This window comes from Sminthopsis crassicaudata, chromosome 4, assembly GCF_048593235.1.
Source record: "Sminthopsis crassicaudata isolate SCR6 chromosome 4, ASM4859323v1, whole genome shotgun sequence".
In the NCBI taxonomy this organism is placed as follows: Eukaryota; Metazoa; Chordata; class Mammalia; order Dasyuromorphia; family Dasyuridae; genus Sminthopsis; species Sminthopsis crassicaudata.
In genome coordinates this window covers 58,757,004-58,781,286 of record NC_133620.1, presented here as the reverse complement: position 1 = coordinate 58,781,286, position 24,283 = coordinate 58,757,004, and the positions used below count along the sequence as shown (strand labels likewise).

General features: G+C 35.6%; 1 protein-coding gene and 1 non-coding gene across 3 annotated transcripts in view; one reads left to right on the top strand and one right to left on the bottom strand.

The window, feature by feature from the left end:
• PRRX1 (paired related homeobox 1) overlaps positions 1-24,283 on the bottom strand; it is an 86,969-nt gene that overhangs the window by 13,982 nt on the left and 48,704 nt on the right. For both annotated transcript variants that reach the window (XM_074308331.1, XM_074308330.1), the window contains exon 2: positions 2,996-3,171. In XM_074308331.1, the coding sequence (XP_074164432.1) occupies positions 2,996-3,171 (176 nt within the window). The remainder of the gene's footprint in view (positions 1-2,995; positions 3,172-24,283) is intronic.
• LOC141542090 (U6atac minor spliceosomal RNA) lies at positions 14,741-14,865 on the top strand. The gene has a single exon (XR_012482092.1). It is a non-coding gene; the product is annotated as a U6atac minor spliceosomal RNA (small nuclear RNA).

The following is a 24,283-nucleotide window of genomic DNA, read 5'->3' as shown; positions in this document are numbered from 1 at the left end:
ACAAGCAAAGATGTTCTGGCTTCCACACACATAACAGCTTGGCTAACGGTTTCATCCTGCTCTTTTAGTGGCTATTAATAATGGAATATGTGTTCTGCTCTTCTGGCAATGACTAAAACTTAGATGGGGGAGAGCAGGAGGAGGATAGAGGAGGACCAGCCCAATGTAGAATGGGTTTTTGCCTTTTTGATATGATTGGAGGAGCCCCTAGTAATCCCTCTACCTCTGAAATACCTTGCTTTGTTACTTTCCATTTTTTTCAGAAATACTGTCAATATCAACTCTTTTCAAAATAGACCTGGAAGAAGATGCATTTAGTTGTTACCCATCACTTCTACTTTACTATAAGTTAGGGTTATATCCCTTGGGGCTGCTTAGATGAGAACACGGAGTAGAATCTAAGTTCCGTATTATCATGGAGTCAATTTGATTCTGTCTACGCATCTCTTGTACTAGGTATAGTGCTAAGCATATAGTTGAAGTTGTACATAGAAATAAAGAAAGCATGTGATCATGAATGTTAACTTTTCAAATGGGCCTGTTACCTAGTCCTCCAGTTCTCCGGAAGAATATTTGCATATTTATCCTGAGGGAAATCATTCACCCCGAAGTATTTTCAATTGAACCAACATTCATTAAGCATCTCTTTCTTCCATAATGTCCACTTTTGTACTGGTTTTCCCCAATTCTTGGAATGCCTTCCCAGCTATCTTCACCTTTGGAACATATTTCTAACCTTTAAAGCCCATTTCAAATTCTTCTTCCTCCAGGAAGCCTTATCTGAACCTGTAGAAGTAATTTGCTTTCTTCTTATATCCCATATCACACTTCATTCTATTACTCTGGTGCATTTGTCATGCAATGTTGTAATATATTATAGTATTTTCTCTGTGTATGTGTGTATATGTGTGTGACCTCTGTCTCTTTGTCTCTCTGTCTCTTTCTCTGTTTTTCTATATTTCTTCCATATACATGTGTTTCTATATATGTATATCATATCCATATATGTATATCATATACATGAATACACACACATATATATGTATATATATACATATATATATATGTATATGTGTATATATATATATATATATATATATATATATATATATATATATATATATGTTTATTTTCACCTTACTAGACTTTAAACCTGAGGGCAGGAACTATGTCTTTTCTAAACTTGATTTCTCCTCCAGTCTTTAGCACAGTGTTTTGCATGTAGCAGGTCTTAATGTGTGTTGCAATATATATTATGGAGCTACAAAGTATCTTGTGAACTTAAAATATCCTATAAACATGAGATAGCATCATGATATTGATAATACTATATATGATTGGGAATTTAAAAGAATTATAAAATACAAACCCTGCCCTTGAGGGTATATAACCTTGTATGGTATAATATAAAACATAATACTTTGGAAGCAGAAGGATCTGGATTCAAATTTGACCTATGGCCCTGGGTCATTTAAATTTCCCTGTATCTCACTTTTATCATCTATTAAAGAGGAGGGTTGGATTGAATTTCCTCCAAGATTCCTCTGTTTAACTCTAGTTCAATGTAATCTTGCCTGCATGTCACTTCAAATACATCATTTACAGACCAAAAAGAAATATTTACACTTGAGTTTTTTGAGGGCAGAAAAAGCAGTTTTGGTCATGTCATCACCCTCTATACCTCTCAGCCCTTCCTTCTCAAGAACCTGCCCCTATCCACCTCATCAGAATAATTGTGTATGTATATATGTGTGTATCATAGCCAGACTTGGGAAGACATAAAACCTCCTTGTATATTTTGGTTTACAGGACAAGCACAAATCACTCTCTTGAAAGAGGCATTTGTCCTAGAGAATCTTATTTGAATCACAGATTGCATTAAGCAACCTTGCCCATTTTCTTAAAGTTTAGTAATCTGTTTCCAACTCAGAGATTCTACAGCAGTAAGATTTGTTGCCTTCATGTTTGAAGGATTTACTAGTCTGAGATGCTTTTTCCCCATTTGCTCTTGCCCTAATTATCTCATTAGAAGGGGATAAAGGTAAATAATACTGTCTGTGCTAAAGTGCTGTATAAATATAAGCTCAGGTTTCTACCAAACTGACCTACCTGTTGTTCCTTATATACATGATTTTTCATGTTATGTCTTTGTAAAGGCTGTCTCCCTTGCCTAAAATGTTGTCTATCTTTACCACCACCTCTTGAAACACCTACTTTCATTCAGAGTCTAACTGAGGTATTTCCTGATTTTCTCCAATGCTAGTATTCCCCATCCCAAATTTCTTTTTGCTTTTTAAAATATATAGTCTATATTTATTGTGTGTATGTTGCTTCCCTTCCAAAAAGATGCAAGCTTCTTGACCATTGAGACTATTTCAATTTTTACCTTTTTTTTTTTTTTGAAGGACTTAGAAAATTGTAATTAACTAAGAAAATGTTGATTCAGATACAGAAAGACATGGATTCAAATCCTAACTCTGGCACTTGATAGCTGTGAATCTATGAGCAAATTACCTACCTCTCTCAACTACAGATAACTTTTTTTTTTTTTAAGTCTAGTTTTTATGACCAGATCTTTTCATCTTACCCAGACTAAAAGGGCTACTTGAGGGACCCATCCCATTCTGATTGTCATGGAAGGTCATGGAGGACTTTCTCTGTTTCCAATCAGATAACTTTCTAAAGCATAGAATTCTTACTCTAAGAAAACCTTGGACCCATAATCCATTGACCTATTTGTTATTATGATATAGTTTCATGATTCCTTCCTTTACCTCCTCTTATTTCCTCAACCAAACTGCTAAGTTCTAGCCCATCTTATTTCTAAGAAATTAAACTGCTTGTCCATGTTCTTATCAAGAGGAAGACTAGGGAGATCTTTGGATTGTTTTTAAGGCAATATTCCAACCCTTCTGGAATCTCAAGGTGCTATTTCTGGTTCAGGAATTTGTTTTTCCAAAGACTAATGTCTGGATTTCTGCAAGCATTTGGTTACCTGAACTCTGGCTTCAGTGAGGTTCACCCTGCGGGCAAGGTCTTCCCGTACAAAAGCATCAGGGTAGTGTGTCCTCTCAAAGACTCTTTCTAATGCCTGCAACTGACTGCTGTTGAAGGTGGTTCTGTTTCTCCTCTGCTTTCTCTTTTTCTTCTCCTCTGAATTCAGCTGATCATCTGAAAGAGAAAAGAGTAAAGGATATAAGGATTCCACTAATTCCTCTTTACATATCCAATCCAACAAACATGTATTAAGTGCCTACTAATTACATGGCACTCTGCTAGCCATGAGGGATACAAGGACAAACAAAAAAGTCACTTTCCTAAAAGCAATTACATTCTATGACTATTCTCTTACTCCATTTTTCTGATTCTGTACTTCATTTGAGCTTAAGAAAGTTTAAGTGACTTCACATAAGGAGATGCAACCCTGATCTACTACTTACTTTCTAGCCTTCCAAAACCAAACATGAACAGCAAGAATTCCCTGTTACTAATCAGTTATGCATAAAAGCTTGTGGCCACCTGTGGTCAGAAGGACATAATTGATGATCTACGAGGATTATTTAGAGCAAAAAGGATGAGACATTTTAACTTGCCCAAAACAGAAAGAAGCAAAACTAGGGCTATTGTTCTTGAATCATTCAGTCATGTCTGGTATTTTTGAACCCAAGAATGTAAAATCAGACATTACTTCCATTTCTTTTGCCTCTTTTTGACAGAAAGTGAAGAGACCAGTTGTCAAGATCTCAGTTGTTTTGTTTTGTTTTGGGAGGGATTTGATGTTCAGTTTCAAGCAAGCTTTTACATTACCCTCTTTCACCTTCAAGAGGAGGCTTCTTAATTCCTCTTCACTTTCTGCCATCAAAGTGATATTATCTGCATATCTGAGATTGCTGATAGTTCTGATGACCTTAATTCCAGCTTTTTAATAAATAAATTAATTTAATTTAATTTAAATAAATAATGTGTCAATATACAACCTTGTTATATTCCTTTTCCAATCTTAAACCCATTTGTTTTTCTAAACTCATTTCTAACTTTCCTTTTTCATCTTCAAAAGGCAAGGAACATGATCCAATATCCCCATCTCTTTGAGGATTTGCCATATTTTGTTATAATTTACAATAAAAGGCTGTATGAAGTAGATGTAACTGTTTATCTGGAACCCCCTTATTATGTCCACAATCCAGAGAATGTTGACATTTTTGGTTTCCAGTTTTTTTACCTCTTTGAAAATACAGTAATTCTTGGTTCACATATTGCTGAAGCTTAGATTGTAAAATCTTAAGTATAACCTTCCTGAAATATCAAACAAGCCAATTGTTCAGTAATTTGAACATTCCCTGGCATTGGATTGAGTTTGTTTAGGATTGGAACATGAAGTGATCTTTTCCAATCTAAGGGCCACTAATTTGCTAGCATATTGAGTGCAGAATTTTGACAGCTTCATCTTTTTAGGGTTTTAAATAGTTCATTTGAAATTACATCACCTCCACTAGTCTTGTTAGCAATACTTCCTAAGCTCCACTTGACTTCATTCTCCAGAACAGAAATCCTAAATGAGTAACCATCATGGTTATCAGTAATATTAAAATCTTTCTTATATAATTCTTTAATATATTCTTTGTCATTTCTTCTTAATCTCTTTTTCTTCTGTTAAGTCTATCATGCTTATTTTACATGCATATAAAATATTTCAATTTTAATATCTGGATATCAAATATATCTTGATATCTCAAATTTTCTTGAAGAGATCTCTTGTCTTTCCCATTCTATTGTGCTTTTTCTATTGCTTTGCATTGCTCATTTAAGAAAGCCTTATATCTCTTTGCAATTCTCTGGAATTCTGCATTCAATTGGATATAGCTTTCCCTTTCTCATTTAGTTTTCAATTTTTTCTCAGCTATTTGTAAAGCTTCATCAGGCAGTCATTTTGTTTTCTTGCTCTTTTTTTTCTATGGAATTTGTTGTTGTTGCTGCTTCCACTGCTGTCTCCTAAATAATATTATGAATCTCTAAACACAATTTTCAGCCTCTCTAACTACTATATTTAATTTCTTAAATCTGTTCATCAACTCCATGTTATATTCGCAAGGGATATTGTTTTGGTCATGTCCATATGATTCAATGATTTTACCTACTTTCTTAAATTTAAATCTGAATTTTTCAATAAGAAGTTCATGATCTGAGCCACAGACAGCTCCAAGTCTTGTTTCAACTGACTGTATGAAAGCTTCTCTACCTTGGCTGTAAAGTATAAAATCACCTTGATGTCTATATAGACCATCTGATGATATCTATGTGTAGAGTAGTCTTTTGGTTTGATAAAAAAGAGTTTTTGGTATGACCATGAATTATTTTGAAAAACCTATATTGACCTCTGCCCTGTTCCATTTTTTACTCAAGGCTAAACTTGCCTGTTATTCCAATTATCTTTTGATTTCCTTCTTTAGCATTCCAATCCTCTATGATGAATATGACATCTCTTTTTTAATAATATATCTAGAAAATGTTTTATGTATATATAGAACTTATCAAATTTGATCTCACTGGCATCAGTGATTAGAGCATAGCCTTGTAACTACTGTGATGTTGAATAATTTGTCTTGGATTCAAATAGATATCATTTAGTCATTTGTGAGATTATATCCCAGGATAGTCAGGGGTAGAGCCTCAACCAAATCAGACATACCTGTAATACATATATTTTCATTTATGGGATTCAAAAACCTGGCAGATTCAACCTGACCTCTTGAGATAGAGGAGGAAGAGGAAAGAGCTAGGATTTATTCCCACTGAAAATTTGACTTTGTTTAGTTTTCACTCCATAGCCTCTTGGAAACAGCATGGGATTCTCACTTTTCAATAAACAAGGATTCCAGGATCCATTCTACTGGAATAATAACTAAAGCTTCTTTAGACAGAAAAAATAAGTACCTAATTGACTGGGAAACAGTTGAATAATTGGTAGCACAGAAAATAAAGAATATTGCTACAAGATAAGAAATTACGAGAGAGACAACATAATTTAGTTGATAAAAAGTCAGTTCTAGAATCAAGAAGACCAATATTCAAGCCCTAGTGATGTCATATTGGGTTTCATGAAGGTGATTTGATGGACAAGGATTCTCTAGAAATAAGCATACTAGATAGGTGATCTGGGAAAATCACTTAACCCCTTAGTCTTCTAAACAGCTCTCTAAAATTGTCAATTAAAAGTTGAAATTTCAATCTGAATTGGTGCATGAAGGAGGATAGAGGGTGAAGAAGGAATTCATACTAGGATTTCCCTGCATGAAGAAAGCACAGAAGACACATCTCTGCCCTACCTTCCACCCCTTAAAATAATAAATGATACAATGATTATAAGGAATTTGAAAATATGGAAATACTTAAACAAAATAGTGGAGACTAAAGAAATAAAATCAAGAGAACACCATTCACAACAACCACAATAATGTTTAAGAGTAATGAACTGACGAACCCTGATTTATTGGACTGGGTCCAATGCACAGTCAAAGCTTGAACAGCACCCTCAAGGGGAGCACATTAGAAGCCCCCCTAATTTCCTCTGTGACAGTATTTACTGTTCAGTCATTTTTCAGTTGACTCTGACTCCATGACCCCATTTGGAGATTTCCTTGATACTGTGACAATATAAATAATAACAATATTACAAGACAATCTTATTTGGGAGAATTACAACTAACAATCTTGATCCTAAAAAACTGCTGAGGAAACATACCTCCCTTCTCTTAGTAGAAAGATGAAGGACCATGGGTGTGGAATTTGTATATATCAGTGATTACAGTATCTGATTTGCTTAAAGGTTTTTTTCTTTGTTACAAGAAAGGATTCAGCAAAGAAATTTATTTAAGGAGAAATGAAATGGCTTAAATACAAAAGGGAATCATAGAACTTTAAAACAACAACAAAAAACAGATTGAAGTTATCTGAGATACTCTTATCAATATCAAACTAAGCTAACTCTGGGCAAATAGGAGATTCTAAGTCTCCCAAGAAAGAGTAACAGATCTCTTCAAAATAGGTCTCTGAGAGTGTGAAGGCTGAGACTTTCCCAAGTACTACCTATGTCTACAATTGCCTTTAGTCTCAACCTCTTTCAGTAATTCACTTTTGGAAACCTGGCAAGCCAATTATCCAGTCTTCCATCTTGCAGGTCTATAGGCAGTGATTAGTGTACACCCAACCCCACATCCCCCACCCAGCTCAAGTCAGGAATGATGGATGTGTCAAGCTGAGCAGAATACCAGCTGTGCTAACACTACTGACAAACCTACTGCAAGGGGCCAGTCATGAAGCCCAGCCACTTATCCCATAGATCTCTTGGAGATTTACAACTCAGTAAGCTATCAAAACCCAAATCATACATTTAGCCTGCTGAACCAGACTTTGGATTCCATTCCCAAAGGTCTGCCTCTCCCCAAATAGCAAACCACCAAGAGAAAATTCCAGGCAAGTAACTAAACATTTGTTCAACATATAAGTAAGGCGGTCTTGGCAGTGTTATGACAATAAGTGTAGCTGTAAATGGTTCCAGTTGAATTGAATTTGAATAGGATTCTCAGTTAATTATTCTCTCATTCATTCATTCAACAAACATTTATTGAGTATTCTTTATCTATGCAAATCTATTATAACTATTAGAATAAACTTCAATAACCCAAGAGTAATAGTGGTTTTCTTAGTCTTGAATATATTTCTACCAAGTGAAGACTTTGTTTTAATCTTATATCTTACACCTATCCCCAAGTTTACAGTTTATACCTGTCTATTATCTCATTTTTCTTCACAGCAACTTTAAGAGGTAAGCAAAATAGGTATAATTATCTCCATAGTACAGGCAAGAAAACTACCACAGAGATGCTATGTCTTGGCTGTATTTGTACTACTAATAAGTAGGTGATCCAAGAGAGAATTGAAGCCTCCTGGTTCCATGTTATATTTTAGTCATAAGAATCAGATGGAGTTTTCCTTGGCAAAGGTATGAGAATGGTTTGCTATTTCCTTCACTAGATTAAGGTCACAGACCTAGGGATGCCTGAGGCTGATTTTGAATTCGGGTCCTCTTGACTCTAGGTCCAGTGCTCTATCCTCTCAACCATTTAACTGTCTCCCTCCTAATTCCTAGTTCAGTGCTTTTTCAACTAATGTCCATTTCCCATTTCTAATATGTTCTCAAATATTCCACAAAGAACCATCATCTACTCCATCACTTAGAAGAATAAAGGGAAGTAATATAAAAGTGGCAACCCTATCTCCTTTAATGTCTTTGGGAAAGTGCCATCTTTTAGCAACGAAAGCAAGTGCAATGTTTTCCCATTTATAATGTACTGCAGGCATTCTTCTCAATCCTCAGTCAATGGATCTATTTGTCATGCTTGTCAGGATACTGTGACCCCTGAGTGCAAGGGTCCCATGACCTTTGACATCTAAGCATGGCTAAGAGATTCAGAAGGTGTTATCAGGGATGCTGCTGTCTCTGACTTTGTGGTCCAGCCTCATCACTAAATAGTGCTTCAGTCCACATAATATTGCTAAGTTCTCTGATTATTTGAGATATAGCCTAATATAGAAGATTTTGTCCAAATGCGTCTAACACGCAAGGGGATCCTCACACGGACACATCAGGTAACTTCTCAAAGCTATGTTATTATGCCCCAAAGAAGTCTCATCTGGATCTCTCACTGTCCCTTCTAAAACTCAGCTCTGGAGTTATTATTAAAATAGGTCTATTTAACACCAGCCCCTAAATCTTGGTTTTCCTACTTTTACAAGACTCTCAAAAAAGGAGAGAGGCTGGTACCATCCTTAGGTCTGCTGGCATCTGTGGTACTGTCACCCTGATTGTGATAACAAGGCAGTTCAAGTCTCTCCAGGTGTTCTGAGTTTGGATGACAGGTGTCACAATCCAAACTAGAAGATTCACTTATAAAGCAAAGATCTAGAAAAGAACTTCAGAGGTTACTCTGCTTTTTAGTTGGTTTATCCTTATTCCCCCTCGCCACTGAGATGAATTTCTTTTAGAGCCTCCTAAAAGGGAGACTGCACAGCTTCACCCAAGGAAGAAGTTCCAGCAATTTGTATTCCTTATTGCAGGAATTTCTTCCTCAGGTAAAATTCCAATTCCTCTGTGCTGCCATTTAACCCTATTCTCTCTTGTTCTTTTGAATTTCAGTCACTTAATTAGTGCTTAATGAGACTTTTTATGTCTGTTCCCAGAATTACAAGTGTAGTCCCTCAGTTTTCCTTTGAAGCAAACCTGTTGTTAATCCAAATTCCACTGGCTAGCTACCATAAACCACTAGTTTCCCCTGAGATGGGGGGGGGAAATGGAGAAGGGAGCAAACAACTATGATGTCTTGAAATATTCTGGCAGTAGCTCTGAGTGAAATCCTTGTTGTGTGTTTGCTGTTACTGTTGTTGTTTTAACAGATCATAACACCCCTCTAGATGAATTTGGGTATGAGGGGGAAAAAAGCATGTAAATAAAGACATCCCAGCAATTCTCCTTCTGGCAAACATTCTTCATGGGACAAGGTGTAATGGAAAGAGAAGACCAGTGGGCAGCAGGGACAGACCTTCAGTTACATAGCATGTCTGTCTTTGCTCACTCATTCCAAACTGTTAGCTCCTTGTTTTTCTTTCCTGACATAAAATACCATGATCGGGTACAATATCTTTAGAAGCAAAGAGGAAATGTAAACATTACAGAAATTTGCAAATGTTGGACACTGGAGGGACCCTTCTCTGTAATAAACAGTTTTATCAGACCTCACACTCAATTTGAATGAAGGGTAGGAAAAGATACGGGGCTAAATACTTCATTTTCTAACTTTGGTCTGATGTACTAAACAGCTTTCCAGAGAAAACAGCTTTAATTCATATTAGTCTTTAGAACTTCCTGCCCAAAGATGCTCACATCCTATAATATATGACAGGACATCTCATTCTTTGGGACACTGAACTGAGCAGTATTTAACAAGCCTCAGAATAATCATAGGGCAAGTCAAGATATCCAAAATAAAGAGAAGTTAGCTTTTACTGATTCCTCTTAGTTAGAGATCTCCCTTCTCAAAGTTCTCTAGAAATTCACACCTTTCCTATAGACTTAATGTATTTGAATTTGTCTTGTAGATTTTTGTATGCCTTTTGTTTTTAATCTGCTTCCTCCTCAATAAGCTATACACTTCTTGAAGGCAAGGGTCGTATCTGCTATCTTTTAGTCCTCGATGCTTAACACAACATCTTGTACATAGTATATATTCAAAGAATATTTGATTAATTGAATTGAACATTTGAGTAAACAATTCATAGATAAAATGATTTAAGGCTGAAAGAGACCTGAGAAGATTTTTATGTCAACTAACTTATTTTATAAGTTATTATATATAATATATATATGTTATTTTATAAGGTCTGTTAGACTCATAGGAGTTGTGATTTGTCAATATCACACAGCAGTAAATGACAGAACCCAAATTCAAACCAAGTCCTGCCTTTAAATTCAGTACATTCCCCATTACATCAAGGGTTTGTTTGCTTATTTATTTTTTATTTCCTTGGATTAATTATCTCCACATAGACCTTGCCACTGGCTTTGATTTCAACTAAAACAAAAATAAATAAACAAATAAACAATTAAATAAATAAATGGATGGATGGATGGATGGATAAATAAATATATTGTTCTCAGGATCATAGACTTAGATCTGGAAGAAATCTTAGAAATGCTTGAGTCCAATTTCCTCATTTATAAAGAAGTAAACTGAGGCAAGATAGGCAACTTGCTTGACATTGTAAATAATTGATTTGAACTCAGGTTCTCTGATTCCAAAGCCAGTGTCTTTTCCATTGAACATAATATTTTTCCCTTTCATTTCATATGTAAATGCATATATTCATACTGACACTTGGCAATGCCCTTACTGTAACATCATCAGAGTAAAAGAGGCACTTAAGAAAGTGTTTCCGGGAAAGATGCTTTTCAAAACTCATCTTTGCTTAGCATAGAAGTTTCAGGTCTATTTAGGGAGAATATAATCTAATAACTAAAAAGGAAAGATGGAAAAGAGGATCTGCATTTATCCCTACTTAGCAATACTATTGCTGCTTCTAGCAGAATGGTTTCTGACCAAGTAAAGACTTTTCTCACCTGTAATGCTAACTCTAATGCAAAGATTCTCTGTGGCCTCCACAAACTCCACAAACTCACTTTTTTGACTATGTATGTCTATGCAATTGAAAGGTTTCTTCTGAAAAGGGAGACATCCTGCATCCTTTCCTCCCATAACTTGGTTCTTGTTTAAGATCTAGATCTGAATCTCTTTTTCCAGCTCATCCCAAATGCCAACTTTTTTCCATGGGACCTTTCTTGGTTACCCCAGCCCTTTCTTCTCTTAAATTTTGCAGAATTTCTCTTGATAATCAATAATATACTTTCTTATATTTTCTAATTATTTATTCTTTGGCCAGAAACACTCAAAAAGCCATCTAAAGATACACACACACACACACACACACACACACACACATATATATACACATATATGTATATATGTATATCAGTCTATCTGTATATGAATGAACAAGGGCACACCTACTAGAACTATTCATACTTGACTACTCTTCTAAATCAGAAGATTATATTCAACCATAGTAAAAGTTCATCTACTTGTGATACCTAGACCACTTTATAGAGTTTGGGAAGGGGTGGGGGTGGGGACTGGAGAGTGAGCACTGGTATAAGTATATATCTTCTGTGTCTTCCCTGATTAATTAAAATTTTGGAAGAATGGGAAGAATCAGTTCCCTTATGAGAACACATCTTTTTTTTTCCTTGTTCATAGAACCTGATATTCCAAGTAGAAAGATGAAGAGTTCCTTGTCCTAGTTTATACTGCACATCAGAAACAAATCTTATAACAAACTTCAACCACTGAGTTTGTATTGTTTATCCAGAAGGGTTACATTATGACTTGGGCATCAAGAATGAGTTAGAATTCCAAAATGGGGTCACTACCTTAACTAAATTTCTGAGTCACATTGTCACTTATACCTGAGAAGAGAGAGGCCTTCCCCAACTGATTCATGAAAACTGAATATAACAAAGAGATTTTCCTTGCAAAAAAAAGGATCTTGCCATGTCTTTTGAATCATGTGTATGTGTCAATACATGTATAAGTGTGCATCTGTACATATGTGTATTATGTGCATGTACATGTATCATGTGTATCTGTATGTATATATAGACATGTAGAGAAAATATAGATATAGATAGACATGGACATTATCAGTCTCTCAAATAGGAAGTTGTCAAATGGCTGAAGTCACAGGTCCTTGAAATAATGACTACTTTGTATTTATACAGCTCTTCCAATATATATCACATAATTTGATCTTTGCAACAACCCTGAACAGAGTAGAAAAAAAAGATTATTAAGTGAAAAAAATCCAGTCTAGAGAAATAAAATAATTTTCCCAAGTTCACACCACAAGTCAGTGGCTAAACCTGGTTGTACTTCTGAGTTCTTATCACTCTCTAGTCCAAGCTGGCTTCTATTTACTAAAATAACTCTATTTTTAAAAAATTTCTGCAAATATGCTTCATATTCCAATAAAGAAACAACCTATGATTTTTTGGAATATAAAAAAAAACAAAGTTCATTTGTAACTCTTATGGATACGAATTTTTTTCAGCCACAGCCTCTCCTTCTGGAGTGTCTTTACAACTCATCCTTCCAACTAGGGAAATGTTTAGAAAGGAGCAAAGACTGACATCTTACTTCAAGGATGATTGACCGTACAAACACTGTATAAATATTTTTCATCACCATTGTTTAAGCCCACAGCTGTGAAACCAACATAGTGGAGTCACACATTTACTGAGACAGTCCCAAGCCTAACCCTAAATCCAACCATAACAAAGCAAGAACAGTACAATGATCATCAGTGTTTTGCCCTGAATAAATACTTGTCAAATGAACGCATTTAAATAATTTGCCACAGTTACACAGGGAGTAAACATAAAAACTTTCTGACTCCAAGTCCAGTGTCTATTTTAGGTAATGAAGTGGATTGACTGCTAGTTCTGTAGTCTGGAAGAACTAAATTCAAATCTAGCCTCAGACAATTATTAGCTAGGTGATCCTGAGCAACTCACTAAGTTCCTGTTCCCTTTATTACCTCCTCTGACTACCTACTCCCCAAAGGTTATTGTTAGTATCAAATAAGATAATAATTATAAAGCACTTGCATATAGTAAATGCTATATAAATATTAACTATTATTATTATTATCACTATATTATTGTATACTTTTGCTAATCATTGCTGAAAGGTTTGTAAATATTCTGGAAATGTGTTTTGATATAGTAGTACCTTGAAGTACTCTTGAAGTAGTTTAAGACTTTTAACATTCAAAAATAAAATACCCTAAAGTCCTTGAGGTACATTGGTATTTTTTTCAAAAAAAATACTTTAGAGTTCCTTTTGCATAGCTTGCTTTGTAATAAACTGACCATACCTTATTCTTAGGTGGAATACAAGTTGAATTTATTTATTTATTACATTATATTATATTAATTTTTATTATGAATCCTGGCAGGGGTCATATAAATTACTTAGGAAATACACTGAAATTATTAGATTTCCCTATTTCATTACAATTGCTAGAAAACTAGAGTTTTTTTAAATTGCAATCTCTCAGTAGGCTTCTGAATCCAAAGTTTTTATCTGGAAGAAACACACATACTTGAAATATTTTCCCATGAAAAATGTTATCTCTTTCTTGTTTCATAGAATTGTTTTTTAAAGAATTTACTATAGTAAATAGCTTGATGCTGCTTCAGCTGGTTGTGATTTTTGTACACTTCATCTTAATTTGAGAATGACGCAGCTTGAAAGGGGAGGCAAGATAATTTGAGACACAAGTGGGAATTATAGACAAGTGCAAAACTAGAAATACTTAGCCAAAAACAATGATAGAGACTTTTGAGAATGACGCAGCTTGAAAGGGGAGGCAAGAAATAATTTGAGACACAAGTGGGAATAGTACACACACACACATACATACATATATATATAAAGAGAGAGGGGGAGAGAGAGAGAGAGAGAGAAAGAGAGAGAGAGAGAGAGAGAGAGAGAGAGAGAGAGAGAGAGAGAGAGAGAGAGAGAGAGAGAGAGAGAGAGAGAAATGTCATCAGGAGTAATTTCTGAATGCTAATGAGTAAATGTCAAATAACAGATTAAACATCTTCTGTGTTGTGACTGACAACCTGATCATTGTGGAAATTAGAAAAAGAATATTTTTCTCCTGAACTGATTCACTGTTCAGACAGGGAATCAACTCTTCCACACATGGCAAGGAAGGCTAACGCCTTTTTTTCTTAGATTTAAGAAATAGGTCAGATTTTGTACATGAAGTGTTCTAGTCCTTGGACATATCATTGCATCTCTTACAAAGATGTATGTCCCTAAAAAATGACATTTCAAAATAACAACTAAGAAATGCCAGTGCTGGCAGATATATAGCACCTAACAGAATAGTATTTACATTGGTCAGTGGTAATTCAAACTATGAGCAAAGATCTTAAAAGGAAAAAAATTCAGGGAAATAAGATTTCATGATTCATTCTGATTCAAGACTAGTATAGAAACAATGGAGCAAGTAATCAATAGCACTGCTCTAGTTTTAGCTAGATCCATGCTCCAGCCTTCAAATGGCATGATAGGAAAGGAAGGAAAAATATCTCTCTTAACAAGAATGGAAGTGTATCTAGTAGTCTTTTCATCATACACATGGCTAAGACATCACTGCCTACTCTTGATCATTTAACCTTGTTTTTTTTTTTTTTTCTTTACAGAATGTAAGCTATTTAAGAAGAGACTTTTAAAAAAAAAATCTTTACATATCTAGTGCCTACCCTTATGTCTAACACATAATTGACACAATTAAAATCTGTAGATTGATCAATTCAATAACTGGGTATATAAGCTGTCAGTGAGATGGAGTGAGGGAGATGAATCCAAGAGGGAGTGAAATGAGAGGCAGTAATGGAGAATGTGAGAATAGAATAAAAGAGACTGGAGAAAAGGGAAGAGAAAGAGAGAGTGGGGAACAGAGGAAGTAAAGTGAAGACTGGTGCAGCAGAATAAAGTGGAAAGGAAGACTAAGATCCTCAAGGCAGGATTCAGGTCATTGTCAAGTGCATTCTACCACTATTTTCATGCAATGGGTTATGTAAATGGTCATCACTCCCATGCTGTTTTACCTCCTGTAGGCAAATGTTGGAATATGCCCAAATCTTTGGTCAGACAAATTTAATTTCAGGGTACATTGAGGTATTTTTTTCAGAATAAAGTCTAAAGACAAATGTGCTTGATAAGTTTTAATCACATCAATTTTCAGAGAAATCTGATGCAATCAGACCCAAAAAACTTGGCCTTGGTAGCAAAAACCTATCACCACATCAAAGCTTGTCATTGGAATCTTGGTTGCAAACATGGCAGACAAGGGGCATCTATGTCCAGCCAGCTGATCATTTTATAGGCTCTGGCAAAGATTTTCAAAGGGATTTATATTGCACAACAGCTACTTACTTTAATGGGATTTGTGTGGTTCAGTCCCTGTAACCTTTGGAAAATTGAAGGGAAGCATAATTGCAAAAGCCACTAAAAAGTGTACAGCTTTTACTGGAAGCCCAATGAAAAATAGTGAAATGAAACTTGTGGCATTCATCTGGGCCTTTCTGAGCACACTTAGCTCCGATGGCAATTAAGGCAGCGTCCTTTTAATGGCCCTCCTGATAAATGGCACGTTGCTCCCTTAATTGGGACGGCTGCATGAGCTTTAACTTTAGTGCATATAAATGACCTCAAACACAGGATTAACAGCGCACCTAGCATCATTTATATTGCACACCTGGCCCTCTCCACCATTAGATCACAGAGGTTTACAAGCACAACCAGGTCTTTGCTAGTGTACATTTCCGACTGTGCAGCCTTTGTACACTTCAAGATGCTTTTGAGCCCTTTTATAGCACACAAACAAGGAACTAGACTCAGAGGTCCTTGATGTATGTAGTTTTTTCTTCTTTTATTGTCTTTCCATGAAATATATACACCATTTTTTTATCCAAAAGAATCTGTCTATCTGAATCTTTGAAAATTGGGATGAACTCATTACTGGCAGAGAGGGGGAAGTACTATATTTCAACATGGAAATTGTATGTTCTTTTGGGATAGAAAAGTGTGTAAGGTATGAAAGTGTTTTGTTTTATCCAAACATATACTAAGGACAATGTAGTAGAGTGGAAAGGGCATTGAACCAGTAATAAGAAGGACATAGATTCTGGTCCTAGCTCTAGCACTTCTCTGGGTGATCAAAGTCAAATCAGCTCTTTGGTCCTCAGTTTCCCTAACTATTAACTGATAGGCTTAAAATTGATACTATAAAAGCTGCTAAATAGGTATGAAATCTTCACAATTCAAGGTTGAGAAAGACATATAAATATAATGATTTTTCATTTTCCTTCATATGAGATCTTAAACAAGTTATTAAAGTTCATAGGGCCTCAGTTTCTCTATAGGTAAAATGAGGGTAGTGAGCCAAACCAAGTGTGATTCAAGTCCCTGTTATCTGTATATTAGTCCTATCTTATGTCCTATGTTAGTATTTTCTATATGACTATGAGACTGTTGGGCTGTAAGTCCACATGATAAAATTTGTACCTTTGCTTGGTTAGAGTAGTATTAGTGTTCTAGAAAATTAAATAATAAGCAGAATTCCTACCCTAACCGATGAATGACTGTAAGACCTCTTTTTTTTTCATGAAGAGATATCACAAACCAAACTACCAATCCCTTTATACTGCTGCAGGTTTTTTATCATAGAGGTGTCTTAATAATTCAGGCTTACAATTTTGGCTGGCTTTGTACACTCAACCAAATGCTGTAATGCTAAACTTCATATTGCTATTGAATGGTATCTGGAGAAAACTAAATGTACCTGTACCAATAATCTGGAGAAATGCTAATGGAGTTTCTAGGCAACTCCATCCATCCAACTTGCTTGTCATTTTGCTCCCATACTTTGTTTCCCTTTCCTTTAGTTTTGTTGCAAAATTTTACTTTATCAACTCCGTGGAGCAAATTCCAAGAACTCCCCTTAGCCTGAACCATTCTTGCCATTACCTCATACAATTTTTGAGGTGGAAGGGATCTTGTTGGGATCCCATATATCCCATGTCAAGAAAAGAATCGACTTTATAACATGGCCAAGAGGACTTAAAAATCTCCATTGAGAGAGGACCCACTGCTACTTTCTATTTTTCTTTAAGTTCAAAGAGATTAAGTGATTTGCCAATGGTCACACAAATTTGGGGAGACTGAACCCTTAATTTCTCCTTGACTTTAAATTCAAGTACGTGCTCTTCCCAGTATATGAATCAAGCAATTAGTAATTTTTAAGCATATATCATGCCCTATGTTAAATGCTAGGAATACAAAGAAAGGTAAAAGAAATAGTACCTGCTTTAAAGAAGCACATAGTCTAATTGAACATTTCATTTGATCTTTAAAGCAAACCAGGCAGAGGGAGTTAGGTAGAATAGGGAATAGAGCACTAGCCCTGGTATCAGGAGGACCTGAATTCAAATCCAGCCTCTGACATTTGATACTTAGCTGTGTGATCCTGGACACGTCATTTAGCCCAATTTTTTGCAAAAAGAAAACTCTAGGAGGTAGATTCTATCATTGCCCCTATTTTACAGATGGTGAAGCTAAGACAAAGCAAGGTTTAATCACTAAGAATAGGAAAGTAGGAAATGTCTGAGGCTGGATTTAAATTCCACCCCCAGCTCTCTATCCACCATATCATCTAGATAATACTATTTCCTTCAAAAGTCTAACCTAACTTCATTCCTTTAGAGCCTAAATTCTCTGGTAAATCTAACCTGCCCTCAAGACATCCTTCCTCCTTAGAATTCCTGTGACACTTTTCTACTTCTATATGTCCCTCATTTGACTCTTGCCTATCATACTTTGTATTGATATTTATCCTTTCTGAATAGTTGCCCTATTCCTCCAATTAGATTGTAACACCCTCAAGGATAAACACTATGTCTTCTCATTCTTTTTATTCCCAATCTTTAAATAAGGGTATATTTAATTCTAATACTAGTAGTAATATATAATAAAAAGATATTGATAATGTGATTGAGACATTCATAGTTCTTATTTTTGACACATCCCATAAAAAGGCACAAGTCCTCAAAAAATGAATCTGGGACACACAACACACACACACACACACACACACACATCCTTCTATGTTTGAGAAAATAGAACCTTCATTTTTAGACTGTCTTTTCTTCCAGTGAGTCAGTTGAAGTCACAGTGGTTTCTGTTCACTTTGACAGGCAAAGCATCTTGGGCCAAAGCCTTGCTAATTTACTCTCCAACTTATGGGAACATTACTTTCTGTCAACCACACCTAACTCAGTCTTAATTGGACAGCCACTTCCTCTCCAGGGACAGGCGACGGTTTTTAATAAAGGAAGGAACCCATGGAAAAGGTCATATAAGCAAAAGTGTTCATTTCAGGCAAAAAACCCCAAAATATCTTTGTGGAATAATGTTATTCCACTGACTCATGTCACTTCTGTGGAACAGCCCTAAAGGACTCCTTGTTAATAAAGTCTGTCTGCCTGGAATGGAAATGCATGAGTAATCATCATGTCATGGCTGCTCATGTCATGACTATTGCCTCCATATCCCCATAATTTGAAAGTTGCAAGAGTTATTCATATTGCTCACCTCATGACAGGAAGTAGCTAGGACACAAGAAAGGACTAATAAAATTGCTTGTTAATTACCCAAAATAAAAAGGAGATAATAAGGAATGGCGTTTATTCTAGGATAAGGAGAATGGCTGGGTCGAGCTGTAATTCAAACCAACCCCCTTCATCATTTCAGTCAATCATGCCAGGCAGGGCTTTACTTTCAGCAATACTTTCCTATACATCTAGACATGTTTCCTTTGAGACCCATTTGGTTTTCTTCCAAATTTCCCATGTTTTCCCAAGTACTTCCCTCCTCCCCACAAGATACATACACACACACACACACACACACACACACACACACACACTTATACACCCCAAATATTTAAATATTTTTCATGCTTTCTTTTCTTCTCATCTATTTCAGGTACAATATACAAGTTTTTAGCAATGCAATGAATTCCCTTTTAATCTTACATATTTTACAAAATTCCTCAGGGAAAAGTTGCCTATGTTATGAATCAGGAGGTCTCTCTATGAAAAAAAAAGACAGCTTTGTCATTAGATGAATAGATCATAGACTATATTTGAAGAAAGTATTACTATATACCAATCGCTACTTTATATAGCACCTTAAAGCACTTTATATAAGCTATCTCATTTAATTCTTCCAACCCTGTGAGGTAGGTGTTATTATATCTTCATTTAATATATTAGAAAACTGAGGCAGAGATTCAATGACTTCCTGAAGGTCACAAAACTTGTAATTTTCTGCAGCTGGATTTAAATTTATCTCCCTGATGCTAGACCCAGTACTCCATTCACTACACCACCCAGCTGCCTCACGAGATATTTATACATAAATATATATTGTTATTGTTCAATTATATCTAGATTTTGGGGAAGTTTCTCGGCAAAGATAATAGAATAGTTTGCCATTTCTTTCTCCAGCTCATATAATAAACAGGAAAACTGAGGCAGAGTTAAATGACATTCCCAGGGTCACATAGCTGGTAAGCATCTGAAGCTAGATTTGAACTCAGGAAGTTGAGTATTCCTGACTTCAGGCCCAGTGCTCTATTTACTGTGTTATCTAGGTATTTATTAATATTCATATGTTGGGGTTACATTTTAACTGTTTTGAGCAAAAGAAAAAAATACTCAAATTTTCTTCATCACAAAATAAAAGATGTAAAGGTTACAAATAAATCTATCCTCTTTTTGTTACTTCAATCCACATTTCTATTTTAATTTGTTTGTTTAAGCCAATCTTCAGGTGTTTCATGGATTGCAGTCCTGTGCCATCTTTTTGCCAATATCAGGCCTATTCACATCCAAAAGATATGTTTGTTCATCTTTGTTCCTATAATGAGCTTTTACACTCTTAATATGGATAGATGTCTTCCCCTTAAAGTTCAATTCAAATTTTAGCAATTACTTTATCTCAAGACCACAGATCCTTGACTAATTGGGGGAATTGAAGTGGCTCAAAAGAAACAAACTTAGAAAAACCGCCTCAAATGTTCATCTGGACTACTTATTGCAGAGTATTTCTAGCTCATATGGAAATGGATAATGGAAAGAGACTAAGAATTCAGAATAAGGCTACTTCATACATACAAGAGAATAGAAGAAAAGCTCATTCTAGCTCTCTGTTGCTTTCCTATTTTAACCAAATGCTCTTGATAACATTAGGTGAAAAGGTCTATCATTTCTTCTAGAATGCAAGTGATATCTGTGCCCTGGGATTAGACACTGTTCACTTCACCCAAGTTGAGACCTTCAGTGATTGTCATGGTCTACCTAAAAAGCTCCAATACCAAGAAGAAAAAATGTATCTGGAGCAGCAAAAATCACAAAAGTTCACCTTCTCTTTGTTACATCCAGATTTTTTTTTTCTATACACATAGGGACATGCTGCATCCATATCTCAACTTTCTCATCTGTAATATGGGAATTTTGGACTAGATAATCACTAATGTATAAATCCTATAAGCCTATGATAATAGTTGTCTGGAAGAGCATATGATCATGGAAAAAGGAACTGAATCTATAAATGAAAAAAAAATAAACTGCATTGGAATTCTGGCTGTGCCGCTTAGTAACTATGTGACCATGTTCAAATCATTTCATCTCTAAAAGTCTCAATTCACTTATCTTTAAAATGAGGAAGATGAATCAGATAATCTTTAGGGATCCTTCTAACTCCAAATTTAAGATAAAGGATTGTTTGGATACATTTAAATGACTATGTGTGAGTCAATAATTTGAGCAACTTCAGGAAAATTTATACTAAAGCTAATGCAGGTTAGATGAATAATTCCTATAGTCCAGTTATCATGTGTGCCTCCATAAGAGATGGTCAAAATGTACCACTATGTTCTATGAAAGATTCATTCCTAATAATATGCAAGAATTTATTTTCTTTTAAATTAATCCTTTAAAAAAATCAAGACTAAGAAACTCTTGAAATAGAATGTTTGAGAAAAGGGGAAATGAATAAAAACTTGTAAAAATCCAAAACTCTTAAAAAAAAATCTTACATGTCATAAAAGAGTTTGGGAATTAAAAATGGAGGCATTTGCATAAGTTCACATCATCCACTTTGGAGAAATCATTAAGAGCCATGGTCCCCATAATGACATGAACATCTCAGCCAGCAGCAATCTTGGTGGTCCATTCCCAGGAGTTTGATTGCTGCTAGATGAGCTGTATCTGACATTATGGAAACCAGGGTTCTTAATGATTTCTCTGAAGTGAATGACATGAACCTATATGAATGTCACAATTTTAATTCTCAAATTCCCCTCAGAAATAGAAGAGTTCTAGATTTTTTAAATAAAATTTCATGTCTTAGGAGAGCTTCACTGGGTAGCTGAGAAATGGATGATTACCTGGGCTGGTGCTGATTGTATCTGGTAACTCACTTTGACATATAATTTTGTATATACGAACTCCCAGAAAATTACTCGTGTGATGCCATTGCCAGCTGGAATCAGCTGTAAACAAGAAATTTATTTTCAATAGATATGTCATATGTTTAACATTTAAACAAACAGACATCAAGAAGCCAGAGAATGTCAGGCTCCAGTTCAAGGCTTTTGCCAAGTTCTGCTGTTTGTGATTACCAAGTACTAGATCAATAGGGCCATAAATTCTTGTATATTGCACAAACTGGAGGACAGAAAGGGGACTGAAAAAAAATGAGTGGGGATATTAAAGGTGAATCACTGGTGGCAAGAATCTTCCTTTTATTGCTTTCCAAGAGGTATTATATGAAGACTGTCCCACTCAGACCCAAATAGTATGTGGGCCTTCTTGGAATCAGTTGCAGACCTAGGCCACTAGGTATGTTTTATGAGTCCCTCCAGAGAAAAGAACATCTTGTCAGAGCTGGAAAAATGATGGCATGGAGCATCCAGTAACAACAGAATTTGGGCCTGTTAGGTAGATTCCAGGCCAATGATCCTTCCAAAGGCAGAATATTTGGAGAAACAATGTGTTCCCCAGATACAACAAAGTCTTTTCTTAGGCCTGAAAGTGAATTATTGTGCTTTCTGTGGGCCCAGGACACTAGGGATTCTGATCTCTTAAGAAAAAAAAAATCACTTGATCTTTTGATCTTTTAATAAGAGAATATGATGATACATGTATAACCCAAGTCATATTGCTTCTCTTCTCAATGAGGCAGAGAAAGGAGGAAAGGGGAGAATTTGGAACTCAAAATTTGAAAAAAAAATTGTTACATATAATTGGGGAAAATAAAGTAATTTAAAGAAATAAAAATTATGCAAATGTGTGCCATTTGGATCATCTATGGAGCATGGGAATATCAAGCAAGAAAAAGGAAGATGGGGGCAACTATGTGGTACAATGGATAGAGCACTAGCTCTGAAGTCAAAAAGATCTGATTTCAAATCTGATTTCAGACACTTAATACTTATAGCTATGTGACCGAAGGAAGGAAGGAAGGAAGGAAGGAAGGAAGGAAGGAAGGAAGGAAGGAAGGAAGGAAGAAGGAAGGAAGGAAGGAAGGAAGGAACAGAGGGAGGGAGGGAGGAAGGGAGGGAGGAAGGGAGAGGGAGGGGAGGAGGGAGGGAGGGAAGGAGAGAAAAGAGTAAAAGGAAGATGCTAGATTCCCTTATTGTTCCAAGTTCCATAGGACAAATAAAAGCAAGTTTGCATCCTGTTCTATGGAATGAATGCAGTGACCAAAGGCCGATAAATCTATAGCATCTTGTGTACTTTCCTTAACTTTTGGATATGATGGATATTGGAAATGTGTTTTTCGTGATATCAGGCCAAAAGTTAACCACAGCCTAGAGATGTTTTAGCTCTAAGGATCAGAGTTGGAAGCCTATGTTTCCCACTGCATTCACCAGACAGCTTGAGAAAGCAGAATTCCATTTAAGAAAGACATGTGATTGTGGTCTGAACCTCTAAGGACTAGGAGGAGTTGGTACATCTGAACAATTCCAGTTACACTTGAATTTATGTCTCTTTTTTTCCAAGAAGCATGAAGCACCTCACATGTGTTATCTCATTTATACTCAGTGTGCCTTCAAAACAAAATAAAAAGGAGTATATTATTATTGTACCTATTTATTTCTGCACAAAATGACAGGGGAAAGAATTTTCATTAAAACTCTTACCATTTAGTGGACTCTCTTTCTGAAACCAAACCATTTCCATTTATCAAACATTTATTTATACTTTAGCCCACAGTGAGCTCTCTCTTTCCCAAAATCCACTAGCATTTTGGCCCTGAACAATTTAGTGCTTCAATTATCTACCATCCCATAATAGTTTTTGATTCTTTCAATGTCGGCAAGACTTGTCTCCCTAACCAGAGTAGGGCAGTGCAGTGTTGTGGAAAGAGCATTTGATCAGAATACTGATTAGTTGAATGAACTGGGCCATAGTTTGCATACTCTATTCCTTTCCCTTTCTTGAAAATCAAGACATGTTCCAGCTTTCAAGAAAGAGAAGATAATGAAGTCTGTAAACCCCAATGCTTTGAGTTTGACTCTGATTACTTGCAAAATTCTGGGACATGTTATTCAAGTGGTAGTTAATGAAGGAAGGAAAGGAGAAGGGAAGCACTTATTAAACATCTATTATGTGCCAGACACAGTGCTAAGCATTTATAAATATTTTCTTATTTGAGTTTCATAACAATCTTACAGGTAAGTGCTATTATGATGCCCCTTTTACAATTGACAAAACTGAGGCAGATAAATCTTCTCAGGATCATAGCTATTAAGTGTTTGAGGCCAAATTTGAATTCAGATCTGACTCCAGCTCCAATGCCTTACCCATTGGGTCCCTTACCTGGCTAGTGAATATCCAGAAAGAAAAATGATTAAATATATTATAGAATTTAAATATAGAAATAGAAATTATAGAAATTAAATATAGATTTAATTGTTTGCATTCTCTGAGAGGGGAGATGGAGAGAGAAGAAGGGAAAGAATCTGGAACTCA